At 47.6% G+C, this 14,853-nt stretch overlaps 1 protein-coding gene across 1 annotated transcript in view; it reads left to right on the top strand.

The window, feature by feature from the left end:
* The window catches only part of MINDY4 (MINDY lysine 48 deubiquitinase 4), a 135,062-nt gene that overhangs the window by 61,356 nt on the left and 58,853 nt on the right, over positions 1-14,853 (top strand). Inside the window, exons 6-9 of the mRNA XM_063123214.1 lie at positions 1,031-1,089; positions 2,390-2,499; positions 3,314-3,430; positions 13,098-13,186. Of these exons, the coding sequence (XP_062979284.1) occupies positions 1,031-1,089; positions 2,390-2,499; positions 3,314-3,430; positions 13,098-13,186 (375 nt within the window). The remainder of the gene's footprint in view (positions 1-1,030; positions 1,090-2,389; positions 2,500-3,313; positions 3,431-13,097; positions 13,187-14,853) is intronic.

Raw genomic sequence — 14,853 nt, 5'->3', positions numbered from 1 at the left:
TATAAAGCCTTACACGGCTTGGGACCACAATACCTGACGGAACGCCTCTCTCGACGTGACTATACCCGGTCACTACGTTCAACATCTAAGGTCCTCCTCTGGGTGCCTCCTCTGAGAGAGGCTCGGAATGTGGCAACGAGGGACAGGGCCTTTTCGGTGGTGGCCCCCAGACTGTGGAACAATCTCCCTGATGAGGCTCGCCTGGCGCCAACGCTGCTATCTTTCTGGCGCCAGGTTAAGACTTTCCTCTTTGCCCAGGCATATGGCAGCACATCTTAATTACCCACATGTTTAGTTTTTTTACGGTTTTTAATGCTTTATGTGTGTATGTTCTGTGTTTTAGAATTTTAAATTTTGTATACTCGTTTTTATCTTAATTTTTTAGAATTTCTGTAAACCGCCCAGAGAGCCCTGGCTATGGGGGTGGTATATAAGTGTAATAAATAAATAAATAAATAAATAAATAAATAAATAAATGGTTGCCATGTTTTCCCCACCCCCACCCTGATGCTCTCTATTAGAGTGATGCTACACCATGTACTCCCAAGGATTTCTGGAAGAAAGCATGGCAGCTGGCTGCTATTGGGCGGAGTTGTAGTGGACGGTGGCAAGGTTCCCACCCACCCATTTATATTTCTACTATAGCCCAATTCAGAAGACACCTTAAACCATGGCTTTAACCACAGTGGTTAAGCCAGAAAGCTGGGCCATGTTCAAAAGACACCATGGCTTTAACCATGGTGAATAAACCTTTTTGCCTTAGTCACCATGGTAAGCCATGGTTTAAGGCGTCTTCTGAACACGCTTTCTGGCTTAACTACCGTGGTTAAAGCCATGGTTTAAGGTGTCTTCTGAATGGGGCCTCTGTGAAATTTGCTGTTGGAAGGGTCCGTTTCTACCTTCACCACATCATTCTCAGTATAAGTAAAGATGCTAAAATGTAGTTGTTCAACTCAGTCTAAATACAGCAACATCTCTGGTCAAGCTCATCAGTTAGGTAATTTGTGTGCTTAATTTTCTTTTAATCCAGAAAGACCCCAACACTCGCTGCCAGAAGAGACTGTCTACACAGAGATTCTCTAGAACTCGGTACGTTCCTCTTGGTAAAACCTCAATTGATTTTGCTTTCCACCCATTTATGTCTATTTATTTTTAATGGATCAGTTCTGGGGAAACCCCATATAATGAAATTCTACATACCTTCCATAGGCAGGTGAACTCCTCGTAGGGTTAGGAAACATCACTTAACATTGAATCTAAACCCACCTTCCGGAGAGGAAAAAATAGAGACGGGGAGAAATTTGGTCAGTTCACTATGCGAACAGAAACTCAGTTAACCTATAAAAGTTGCAAACTCTGAATTTTGCAATGGAGCTTTCCAATAAACATACTGGCCTGGTTCAGACAACACGCTAAACCATGCTGCTTAACCACAATATGGTTAAGGGAATGCATTAAGGATAATGGACTCCCTTAACCATTTTGTGGTTAAGTAGCATGGTTTAGGGTGTTGTCTGAACCAGGCCGTAAGGTCCTCCTCCTTCTCATAGGTGCCCCAGCAATTATGGAATGATCTCCCCGACAAAGCCTGCCTGGGCCAATGTTGTTATCTTTTGGGAGCGAGGTCGAGACTTTTATCTTCTCCCAGGCATTTAGCAGCATATGTTGAGTTTTGAATCAATCCCAGATATATTTTTAAGTTTGGTTGAGAGCTCCAAGTTGTTTTTAAATGTATGTTGTTTTTGAATGCCTTCTGTTTTACGTTTTTATGGATTTAAATTTTGTATATTGATTTTTAATGTATTCCTCTTTTGTAAACCGCCCAGAGAGCTTCAGCTATGGGGTGGTGTATAAATGTAATCATCGTCATCATCATCATCATCATCCAAAAATGCTTATTTTAGGGAAATAATCTTCAAAAATGCATCATATTCAGGGGAAATGCTTGCAAAAAACACATGTAAGGCAAAAATGTATGCATTAGGAGAAATGTGCATAATAATGCTTATGAATTTTCATGCAAACTTTAAATTTTTGAAGTTCAGGATAAACTTAAGATTGGAAGAAAATGAGAAAATTAGACAAATTGAAAGATTTGTCCATCCATAAGTTTAAACTTGGTGGTCTTCACCTCTCCAGACCTGGGCATATTTTAACCCCCTAACGCCCCCCCCCAATTGAATTTTTTATTTTTGTGGGTCCTATCTGGAGGCTGACAGATTAGGCTGTGAGCCATGGGTTGTGACACATGGGTAGACAAAACATGTCCTCAAAGGCCAGAAGGGCAAATATTACGCACCACCTTGCCATAAGCGAGAAAATGTTTGATGCAGGAGTACATTTCTTAGCATATGTTCTGGTTAAAGAGTTATTTTCTTTCCCCATTTAGTTGACGTTGAGGATGACGAAACAGAGGAGGAGGCTTGCAAGATCCCTGATCCTTCTACTCTCTATGTACTCCAAGTGACATCAAAGCCCATTGACTTCTTCCTTGCAAGAGTAAGAAATGCATTGATCTGCTTAATGCAGGAAGTTGCATTAGATTCTGCAATTCTATCATCAGAAGGACAGAATGGCTGTTGCTTTATACCCAAGAAAGCCGACATTCCTGCTCCCACTTCTAATCCAATAAGGGCGCAGTTGATCTGGGTAGGCCTGCCAGAAGAGACTAGTCTTTATGGCTGTCTTAAACTCAGGGGAAGTATTAAGTTGATGAATCTCTTCCAGCAGGCCATTCCACAAACTGGGAGCAGCAGAAGAGAAGGTCCTCTGGGTAACAGTTGTCAGCCTAGTTTTGACTGGCTGAAGGAAGTTCTTCCCAGAGGACATGAGTGTGAGGGTCAGATTGTACAGGAGAAGGCGATCCCGCAGGTAACCTGGACCCAAACCATGTAGGGCTTTAAAGGTGATAACCAACACTTTGTACTTTGCCCGGAAACTGATTGACAGCCAGTGAAGTGATTTTAAAATTGGTGTAATACGGTCACCCCTAGATGTACCGGTGACCAACCTGGCTGCCATATTTTGAACTAGTTGAAGTTTCCGGACTAGGCACAAAGATAGCTCTATGAAGAACACATTGCAGAAGTCGAGCCTCGAATTTACCAGCGCATGCACTATCGTATTTACACAAGTGGACATCTAAAGGGAGTCCTTCCATAAGTTCGTGAAGTCCAGGGTCTAAACTTATGTAGCTGCACCTTTGCAAAAAATAAATAAAAATAAAAATCACATTTTGAATTTGCTTTCAAAATGGAAAGGGGGCTTCTTCCTTTCATTTTTATTCTTTCTCTCATTGTTCTTTTTAATTTAGGATCTAAAGACCCTGTTGTTTGGCTCCAGTCTCGGCTGCTTCAATGAGGAATGGAAAATCCAGAGCTTTGCCTTCAACAATAGCCCTCAACTGAAGTACGGCATCATACAGAAGAAGGTAACAAGTATAAAGTCATGATTTAAGCGTTACTGGTGCAAATCCCTTGGGAATGTCTCTCTCGCTGGTGAAATGGAACGTACAGGAGTACTTTTCACTGGTTTGAGCCCACGGCCACCAACCCATCTGTAGCCCATGTATGATAGCATCATGATTCTTTTTGCGCTATGGTTTGTTTATGTGCAAACATACCCAAAATGAGTAAATGTACCCAAAATGACTTTTGATACAAGCCACCTTAGGGTTGCTTTGGTGAAGTCTGCTAGGAATGGATGAATCTGTCATTTTCAGTTCCGCCGACATTTGGAGTTTTCAAATCTCATGTTCTTGCTTTCCTGAATGTGAACTTCATGAATTTGGGTAAATTTGGAAACAAAAATTCTCACTCGTCTGCACCAGCCAAATTCAGTTGGTACAGCCATGGAAAGGACCATGATGTTGTAGATTGCAAGCTGAATATGAGCCAACAGTGCGATATGGCTGCAAGAAAGGCCAATGCTATTTCGGATCTGCTCTCGAGGGCCACATTCCTGTGCTGGACAGGACCTGTGCATGCACAGTTACAAGATGGGGAATGCTTGGCTCAGCAATACTACAAACAAGAAGGATCTTGGAATTGTTGTAGATCACAAGCTGAATATGAGCCAACAGTGCGGTATGGCTGCAAGAAAGGCCAATGCTATTTTGGGCTGCATTAATAGAAGTATAGCTTCCAAATCACGTGAGGTGCTGGTTCCTCTCTATTCGGTCCTGGTTAGGCCTCATCTAGAGTATTGCATCCAGTTCTGGGCTCCACAATTCAAGAAGGATGCAGACAATGTGGAGCGTATTCAGAGGAGGGCAACCAGGATGATCAGGGGTGGGCATGTTTATCCTGGAGAAGAGAAGATGGAGGGGAGACATGGTAGCACTCTTCAAATACTTGAAAGTTTGTCTCGCAGAGGAGGGCCAGGATCTCTTCTCAATCCTCCCAGAGTGCAGGACACGGAATAACGGGCTGAAGTTAAAGGAAGCCAGATTCTAGCTGGACATCAGGAAAAGCTTCCTGACTGTTAGAGCAGTACGACAATGGAATCAGTTACCTAGGGAGGTTGTGGGCTCTCCCACACTAGAGGCATTCAAGAGGCAGCTATGATTCTATGTACCTGCCTGCTGATAATGAAAAGGAGCCTGTCAGAAATTCAGCGCTAAAATAGGGATTCAAACCCAGACTTTGAAGAACTCAGCCAGGGGTCCCCAACACGAAGCCGATGGGCGCCATGTCACCCATGGTGTCCACAATGCTCTCGACTCCATGCCCCCATCAAAAAATATTTTTGATTAAAAAAACTTGAAGAGTTTTAGGGCACCAGGTTATCTTCTCTGTTCCTGAACCTGCCATTGATCAATTGTTCAGCGAGGCGGGCCAGAAGGAAAGAGGGCCAGGATCTCTTCTTGATCATCCCAGAATAACACAGGACACAGAATAATGGGCTCACGTTACAGGAAGCCAGATTGCGGCTGGACATCAGGAAAAAAGTTTCTGACTGTTTGAGCAGTACGACAATGGAACTAGTTACCTAGAGGCCCTCAAGAGGCAGCTGGACAACCATCTGTCAGGGATGCTTTAGGGTGGATTCCTGCATTGAGCAGGGGGTTGGACTTGATGGCCTTATAGGCCCCCTTCCAACTCTACTATTCTATGATTCTATGAGCCCACCCTGTCTTCTTTCATCCACACAGACCTTTTCCCTTTGCACTCTCTCTCTTCACTCCCAGCCTCTCCCCTCACTATTCTCTCCCCTCTACGAACTCTTTACCTTACTGTGTCTTCCCTCCTTAGCCGTGCTCTTTCTCTCCCTTCTACATTTTTGCCTTGCTATTTCCCCATCAGCCCAGCCTCTCACTTCGCTATTTCTTCCCTCCCCCACACCACACACACCTCTTTTGACTAGAGGAGGTCAGAGGAGGGCCAGGATCTCTTCTCTATCCTCCCAGAATGGAGGACACGGAATAACAGGCTCAAGTTACAGGAAGCCAGATTCCGGCTAGACATCAGGAAAGACTTCCTGACTGTTAGAGCAGTACAACAATGGAGCCAATGACCTAGGGAGGTTGTGGGCTCTCCCGCATTACAGGCCTTCAAGAGGCAGCTGGACAAGCATCTGTCAGGTATGCTTTAGGGTGGATTCCTGCATTGAGCAGGGGGTTGGACTCGATGGCCTTGTAGGCCCCTTCCAACTCTACTGTTCTATGATTCTTTGACTAGCCAGGCCCCATAGCAGCCATTATGGGACTTGCCACATCCTCCATGGGAGCCACTTCATGGTGGTCTGCACAGCAAGTTTCTCAAATGCCCAGATGTGCCCATGGGTTGGGGACCCTTGAACTGAACGCTTAAACCCCTCGGCTAGATGGATAAATCAGTCAGGTTCAGTTTCGCCCACACTCATTTTTCTTAAATCTCGAGTTCTTTTTGCCCTGAATAGGGAGAACTTTGTAAATTTTGGGGTTGTTATGTTTAATTCAAACCGAAGTGAAGCGTAATGCTCACCCATCCCTAGAAGTGATAGGCTGCACACAAGTGCCCACGTGCCTGGCGGTAACACCCCGCACAAAAAGAGTCTCGATTGAGTCATGCATATAATCACAGCACAGATGGTTTTTGGTTGTTGTTTTTTGGCAGGGTTTTTATCAACGAAGCAAACGAAGGAACTGAGAACTCTGGCAAACTGCCTTTGCACAGTGCTCTGGACAAAAAATAAATAAAAAAAAAAGTATTTTCGGGGCTGGGCCGGGGAACAACGCAATGGAGAATTCGTGATACCACAGTTCCACTTCAGAAAATAAAACAGATAATCTGGAACTCCCGAATACAGAAACCTGTTCAATTACACGCTTCCATGTTTCTGCTGGATGCTGAGAGAAAAATCATGCCTGTTGGCCAGGCGCCCAACTTCTAGGGTGCTGTTGCATTCATGTCCTGCTTGTTCATCCCTGGCCGATGGCTGGTTGGCCACTGTGTGAACAGAGTGCTGGACTAGATGGGCCCTTGGTCTGATCCAGTAGGGCTCTTAGAATCATAGAATAGCAGAGTTGGAAGGGGCCTACAAGCCCATCGAGTCCAACCCCCTGCTCAATGCAGGAATCCACCCTAAAGCATCCCTGACCGATGGCTGTCCAGCTGCCTCTTGAAGGCCTCTAGGGTGGGAGAGCCCACAACCTCCCTAGGTAACTGATTCCATTGTCGTACTGCTCTAACAGTCAGGAAGTTTCTCCAGATGTCCAGCTGGAATCTGGTTTCCTGTAACTTGAGCCCGTTATTCCGTGTCCTGCACTCTGGGAGGATCGAGAAGAGATCCTGGCCCTCCTCTGTGTGACAACCTTTTAAGTAGTTGAAGAGTGCTATCCTGTCTCCCCTCAATCTTCTCTTCTCCAGCCTAAACCTGCCCAGTTCTTCTTCGTGGTCTCTATGCATCACACATATGGGCTTTGCGCCTGCGCAGAGACCAGACCGGAACCTTCTCTAGCTGAGTGGAACGTTTTTGGCGGGAACCCCTCCCCCACGCTACCGCGCATGTCCATGGGGTTCCCGCCCTTACCTCAGTTCTTCGTCGTCCGCCGTTGTGCCTAGACCGAATAACTTTACCTCTAGCGTTTTCTCTGTAGATCTGTTTAAAATACTTTTCTAGCTTACCTTTTCTTCAGCTTTCTTCTTTTTCGTCCTTTTTTTTCTCTCTTTATCTATATAAAAAAAAAAAAAAAAAAAGTTTTTTGTAGTTAGATTTCTCCTCAGCGACTTCGGTCGTGTGAAGCCTTTATGGCAATCAAAGCACCATTTAGAAAGTGCGTCAAATGTGGAGCTAAGCTCCCTCCGTCTGACGGCCATTCTTTGTGCATTATCTGTTTGGGAGAGGGACATGTGGTAGAGACCTGCCACCATTGTATGTCTTTTACCAAACAAACCAGAAAACACCGAGCAGACCGACTCCGCTCCGTACTTTGGGAGAAGGCTCTCAAGGCCACAGAGGCCCCTTCGATGGAAAGAACGGCGGTTCATAAGTCTGTTGCCCGTAAAACGGCAGTTACAAAGACTGTTGCGGAGAAACCGTCAGACCATAGCACTGAAGTGCAGACCAGAGCAAATAGGGCTGAGATACCCCTCACGCCTGGTCGGTCTTTATCGAGTTCTATGGCTAAGACAATCCCTAAAACAGCCAGAACTCTGATATCTTCTTCTGAGCCGGAGAAGAAAAAGAAGAAGAAGAAAAAGAGGGATGTGGAGAAATCCACCGTACCGTCACCTCGACATCGGGAATCGGCCAAGAGCCATTCCACGCCTCCTGCCGTACCGACCACTTCGATACCGAGGTCACCTTCGGTACCGAGATCTATGTCAGTACCGACGGCCATGATACCGACATGTCCTCCAAGTTTATCAGAGGGTGAAATTCGGGATTCAGTGTCGGTAACGTCCGCTCGGCAACCTATGAGGCCGCAAGAACTCGTACAGCCTTCCCCAAGACGGACCTCAAGAACAGATTGGGACAGAGCATCGCAGTACTCTGATTCCCAGCCTAGATATTATGACTGGGAAAGATACCGTCCTCAACAATATTTTCAAGGGGATCAAGGTTACTACCAGCAGGAAGGTTATTATGCACAACCTCCTCCAACAACAAGAGTCTGCCAGTTGCCTCTGCTTTCTCCATCCGCTCAGTTAATGTCGACGGTATCGACGCCTCGACACCGTGCACAGCAAGCAATACCATCTGCTGCATCCGCTACTGTGCTACCGCAAGACGAACAACATGGTCTGCAAGTGGTGACGTTATCCTCGCCAGAGGATAACTATCCTTCCGATTCTGAATCTGAACATTCAGTTGCTCCAGCTGCCCCTTCACCTGACGATGCAATCGATGATACAGACCCGTCCTCTCCTTCGGACGATATGGTTCGTTTTTCGGACCATATGCTTAGGATGTCCAGAGCATTGGGACTTGACATACAGGAAACAGATGAATCGGTAGTCGACCCAATTTATGATGTCTTTCAGTCGACAACGAACCAACGTTTGGCCATTCCTGTTCCTCAAGCCTTGAAACAAACGGCTCAACTGTCATGGAAAACCCCTGCAGTGACACAGGCAACATCAAAGAGATTGGAGACACTCTATAAAGTTAAGGAAGAGGATGCACAATTTTTGCTTCAACATCCTAAGCCGAATTCCATTGTAGTGGAATCGGCACAGGGACAGTCACAAAAGACTCATTCTGCACCTGTCGACAGAGAGGGGAGGAAATTGGACCAAACTGGCAGGAGAGTTTACTCGTCCTCATCTTTGGGCATCAGAGCATCGGTGTACGAGGCAACTATGGCGAGATATCAGATTTTCCTTTGGGAAAAGATGGGTTCTCTATGCGAACATCTTCCGGAGGATAAGAAGGAGCTCGCAAGAGTATTCCAGAATGAAGCGACAGCCATAGCAAGGCAGCAATTGTCTACCGCTCGACATCAGGTGGATTGCCACTCAAAGTCGATGATGGGGGCCATTTCTTTGAGGAGGCACGCTTGGCTCAGATCAGCCAATCTTACTCAAGAAACGAAATGGAGGATAGAGAGCATGCCATTCGATGGCGAAGGTCTATTTAATACAAAGACCGACGAGACGCTGGACTCTATCTACAAGGCGAGAACAACAGCCAAAAAGATGGGGTTTACTGCTCCTCCTCCACAGACTCAATACCGACAGAAGAGATGGATAAGACCTCCTCCACAACAACAACGGCCCCAATACCAGCAACCAAGGCAGCAGCAGCAACAACTTCAAAGGAAGCGGCCTTATCAGAGCCGTTTCCAACAGGAAAAGCGTCAGCCCGACTTCTCTAAGAAGCAGCGGGTTTGACTCCTCGGCTCCAGATCCACCCCCTTTTGCGAACCGCCTAGCACCCCATTACCATCAATGGGAGTTAATAACAACAGACTCCTGGGTGCTCACTATCATCAACTCGGGCTATGCCATCGAGCTCGATGCCCTCCCTCCTTTTTCCGGCGTGAAAGCAACGACTCCATCCCCTCCTCTGCTGCTCGAGGTACAGACCTTACTATCGAAGGGAGCCATCTCTCCCGTACCTGCAGAGGAACTCAATCAGGGATTTTTCTCTCGTTACTTCACGGTCCCGAAGAAAGATGGAGGTCTTCGACCGATCATGGACTTAAGACAGCTGAACAAGTTCATCACCCCGAGGAAGTTCCGTATGACAACGGTTACTTCAATTCTGCAGCTTCTACAGAAAGGAGTTTGGTTTGCAGTGGTGGATCTGAAGGATGCGTACTTCCACATTTCCATCAGGAAGTCGCATCAAGCTTACCTTCGGTTTTCGATCAGAGCGTCCCAGTACCAGTTCACCGTTCTTCCGTTCGGATTGGCCACGGCGCCGAGGGTCTTCACGAAGGTTATGGCGGTGGTATGCGCTCACCTAAGGCAGAAAGGCATTTACGTGTATCCGTACCTGGACGATTGGCTTCTCGTAGCGGACAGCAGCGAGGCGCTCCAGTCGGATATACTAACCACCCTCAACCTGTTGGACTCGTTGGGGCTGTGGGTCAACCACGAAAAGTCCATTTTGACTCCGCAGCAGAGATTGGACTTCATAGGGGTAACCCTATCCTCTCGAGACGGGAGGGCATACTTACCGTCAACCAGGGCGAACACCTTACAGCAGTTAGCCATCGATACCGAGAGCCGCCGAAAGGTTTCGGCATGGACAATTCAGAGACTGTTAGGATTGATGGCAGCTACTACGGCGGTCATCAGATTTGCAAGGCTCAGAATGAGGATCTTGCAGGCCTGGTTTTTGAGGACTTTCGACCTCAGACACAATGCTCGACGAACTTACCTTTCGATACCGAAGCAAGTGAGGGCATCCCTGAGATGGTGGTTCTCGATGTCGACTCTTCTCGAAGGCGTTCCATTCCAACAAGACGCGCCTTCGGTAACGATCACGACGGATGCATCTTTAGAAGGATGGGGAGCCCATTGCAGCTCTTTAACCTCTCAGGGTCGTTGGCCTCGATCACAGAGGGAGCATCACATCAACCATCTCGAACTCCTGGCAGTAGAAAATGCAGTAAAAGCATTTGCACAGATGATCGAGGGCAAGAATGTCTTGATCGCGACAGACAATACTACTGTAGTGGCATACATCAACAGGCAGGGTGGAACAAGATCACACCCTCTGAACCGTTCTGCACTCAGGATATGGAACTGGTGCATAAAAAGAAGGACTTACCTGACTGCGATCCATGTAGCCGGCAAGGAAAACGTCATTGCGGACTCTCTCAGCAGGTCCTTCCATGTCGACCACGAGTGGGAGCTCGATGTCGAAGTGCGGGAAAGCCTTTTTCGGTACTGGGGCCGTCCTGTTGTCGATGTCTTCGCTACCGAAGACAACGCAATTTGTGTCAAGTATTGCAGCAGGGCAGGAAGAGGAGAGCAATCTTTAGGAGACGCTTTCACCAGGACTTGGAGAGGAAATCTCCTGTACATGTTTCCTCCCTTCCCTCTATTGACAAGGGTGATAGCCAAGATCCAGATGGACAACTCCAATTGCATCCTCATCACTCCGTGGTGGCCTCGTCAGACGTGGTTCGCTCACGCCCTTCGGCTATCGAGAGGGGTTTACATCAGGCTCCCGTCGACACCGAAGCTACTGTCTCGACACCAGGGCAGGGTTCGACACGCAGATCTGTCGACCCTCAAGATGACTGCATGGAGGAAAACAACCACTCCTCCTCTGGAACTAGAACTTTGACTGTGGATCACATTATATTGGCAGCACTAAAGCCTTCCACTAGGAAAACTTATGCAGCAAAGTGGCAAAGATTTCGGAACTTTGCTTCAGTACAAGATCAAACACCAGAATCTTGCCACTTGCCCTTCATCCTCAATTATTTATTGACACTTTTCCAGCAGGGACTTAAGCTCGCATCCATCAGGGTTCACCTTGCTGCGATTACATCTTTTCACCGGGGTATGGATGGTTTTACACCTTTTACCCATCCAACAACCAAGAAATTTTTGAGAGGGCTGAAGAACACGATACCGACTGTGAAGAGTATCATGCCGCCATGGAGCCTGTCAGTTGTGCTGCAAGCTCTGACACGCAAACCCTTCGAGCCCATGGCTTCGACAGACCTTAGGCTTCTAACTTTAAAGACAATCTTTTTAGTAGCCATCACATCGGCAAGACGTGCAAGTGAGCTTAAAGCTCTTAGGATAGATGTTCCATACACTATCTTTCATAAGGACAAGGTTGTGCTACGCACAGACCCAGCCTTCCTACCTAAGGTAGTGTCAACTTTTCATCTGTCCCAGCATATTACTTTGCCTGCTTTCTTTCCTAATCCAACTTCACCTCTTGAGTCTTCCTTGCATACTCTCGATGTAAGAAGGGCTCTTGCTTTTTATAAAGACAGGACAGAGACATTTAGAAAAACAAAGCAACTGTTTATTTGTTATGGTGAGCCTTCTAAGGGACTCCCTGTCTCCTGCCAACGACTGTCACGTTGGATAGTGGAGACAATAGAATTGGCCTACTCTATTGCTAAATTAGAGTTAGTGAAACCTGTGACAGCTCATTCCACCAGAGCTGTTTCAACGTCGGTGGCCTTCACCAGAGGTGTTCCACTGACTGAAGTCTGTAGAGCCGCAACGTGGTCTACTCCATCCACGTTTGTCAAGCACTACAGTTTGGACACCCGTGCGAGGCAGGACTGCTCGTTTGGGAGGACAGTGCTTTCAGAGATCTTCAGATGATGCACCAACCCACCTCCAAAGGTATGTCAGCTTGCTACTCGCCCATATGTGTGATGCATAGAGACCACGAAGAAGAAATGCAGGTTGCTTACCTGTAACTGTAGTTCTTCGAGTGGTCATCTATGCATTCACACAACCCACCCACCATCCCCACTTGGTGGTGTGAGACTTATAAATGACACTGTTTTATTGTGGAATGTACTTTATTTTATTTACACTCATGTTTATGGGGGCACAACGTCGGACTCCTGTAAACTGAGGTAAGGGCGGGAACCCCATGGACATGCGCGGTAGCGTGGGGGAGGGGTTCCCGCCAAAAACGTTCCACTCAGCTAGAGAAGGTTCCGGTCTGGTCTCTGCGCAGGCGCAAAGCCCATATGTGTGAATGCATAGATGACCACTCGAAGAACTACAGTTACAGGTAAGCAACCTGCATTTCTTTCAGTCTCTCTTCATAGGGCTTTGTTTCCAGACCCCTGATCATCCTGGTTGCCCTCCTCTGAATTTTGGTTGCCCTCCTCTTTCTTATGTTCTTACCAGGAAAACAGACTCTCATTTCACCTTTGACAAGAAGAACAAAGCCCTTATGTCCCTCGCATGTTGGCGTTGCCTGCACACAGTGTTGTTGGAGGGCGGGGGGTGTTTTGGGAAAATGTACAGGGACGCAAGCTTTTAATGACAAGCACAGCATCTTCTCTTCCTTGCAATGACTGTGACATGATGGGCACAGCGGTCGAGAACGGAGGTGGGGGAAATAAAGGTGGGGGACTGGCTGGAGCTTGAACGAAGCACTCCAGCCTGCAGAAGGATCTCACCACAGCATCAAACGACACTTCCCCCCCTCCCTCCATCCTTTGCCTCACCCTTTAGGGTGGGCCATGCGGTGTACTGGCAGCAGTTCAAGCCTGTGTCCTGCGACATCTTATCTTTGGAGACAGCAACAGGAACAGCAACGTTTGGTAAGTCAACAGTTCCGAAGGTCGGGGCTTTTTTCCATTCTAAACTGAACCAAAAAAAAAACCCCTCTATTGTTGCAAGGGGAAAAGGGGGCCTTCCTGAGCTTGACCTCATGGACGGGAGATTAAGGACAAATTGATGAGTTCGCGTTGACCAAGACGCTAATGGACGGTGCCCCAGAAACCCTCCTCCTTAAACCCATTTCTTTTTCTTTTGAATGTACAAAATTCACATTGTAATCATGGCTTGCAGGGGTGGGGGGCGAAGAGAAGGCTTTCAAATCGGAAGGAGCCTCCTTGGGAACCGCGTGTCGCCGTGTGGAAATGCACGCCCGTACGCGCGCACTGCAAGGTTGCTGCTGGCGACAACTCAGCCTCTCAGTGCCAGAGATTTTCCTTTCCTTGCTTGGAAGCGCTACTGTGTCGTTTTGCTTCTCCCATCTCCATTGGAGGGAACGGGAGCTTTTCACATGTGTGGGACAGTTTCCGGAGGGCGAGCTGAATTGGTCTGTTGCAGCAAAAACAGCAAAGAGAGAGCCAGTGGGAGGTTAGAGTGTTGGAGATCCAGGTTCTAGTCCCCGCTCAGCTATGAAGCTCACTGCATGACTTTGAACTAGTCCCTGGCTCAGTGCAGACACCACATTTCCCAACGGTGGTTTTACAACTCCACGGTGGACTTTTTACACCACCGTTGAAAAACGTGTTGTCTCGTAGGAAAACTCCACGCAACGGTGGAGATTTTTGTGTGTGTGGAAAACACTCCACGCTGAATATCCACGCTGTGCAGAGGAGAGTTCCTGCACAACCGCTGTGCTGCGCGTTGTGTGGAGGGCTCTGTGGAGTTTTCCGTTGTGTTGAGTTGACTTTTCCCACTGGCTACAGAGTTCCCTGGCAAGAGCGGCGAAAGGAGCGAGTGACCCTCTAGGAGAGCTGCCGGGATTTTTTCCCCCAGCAATGGCTGATGGGATACCATCGAGAGGACCGGGGAAGGAGAGAGGGCGGAGGAGCTGTCAATCAAACATCACAATGGATTTTACTCAACTTCACGGTAGCCCACAGTCACACAACGGTGGAGTTAGAACACGTTGCGTGGGGAATGCCTCCTAAAAACTCAACCGTTGAGTGGAGTTTTCCCACTGCGTTGACTAACGTGTTGTCTGAACTGAGCCACTGACTTGTAGCCTAACCTACCTCACAGGGTTGTTGTGAGGATAAAATGGAAAGGAGGGGGGCACGTAAGCCACCTTGGGTTGCTTACAAGAGGGAAAAAAGGTGGGGTATGAATGCAAGAAGAAAAATTAATAAATACAATAATAAATAAAGGAGAGGAAGCAAAAAAGGAAGCCAGGGTGCCTGGGTCAGACAGCTAGTCCCTTGGTCTGCTGCTTTGACCAGAGGAATCAGCGCCGGAGGCATATCAGTCCCCACGGAGTGCCTGGGTGTAAACCACACAGCGCTGTATCTACGTGCCTGATCTCCCCCCCCCTCCAAACCCCTGTCCTCACTACTGGGCCAGATGGACCATGGTTTGGGCTCGATATAAGGTGGTGTCCTATGTTCTAAGGCACCCTTCCCCAACCTGATGTGATAGACTACAACTTCCAGCATGCATTCCCATAGTCCAACGCATCTGGAGGCCACCAGGTTGGGGAACACCAGGCTGTTTGAAG

This window comes from Elgaria multicarinata, chromosome 1 (assembly GCF_023053635.1).
Source record: "Elgaria multicarinata webbii isolate HBS135686 ecotype San Diego chromosome 1, rElgMul1.1.pri, whole genome shotgun sequence".
Taxonomy (NCBI): Eukaryota; Metazoa; Chordata; class Lepidosauria; order Squamata; family Anguidae; genus Elgaria; species Elgaria multicarinata.
This window is presented reverse-complemented; position numbering and strand designations above follow the sequence as displayed.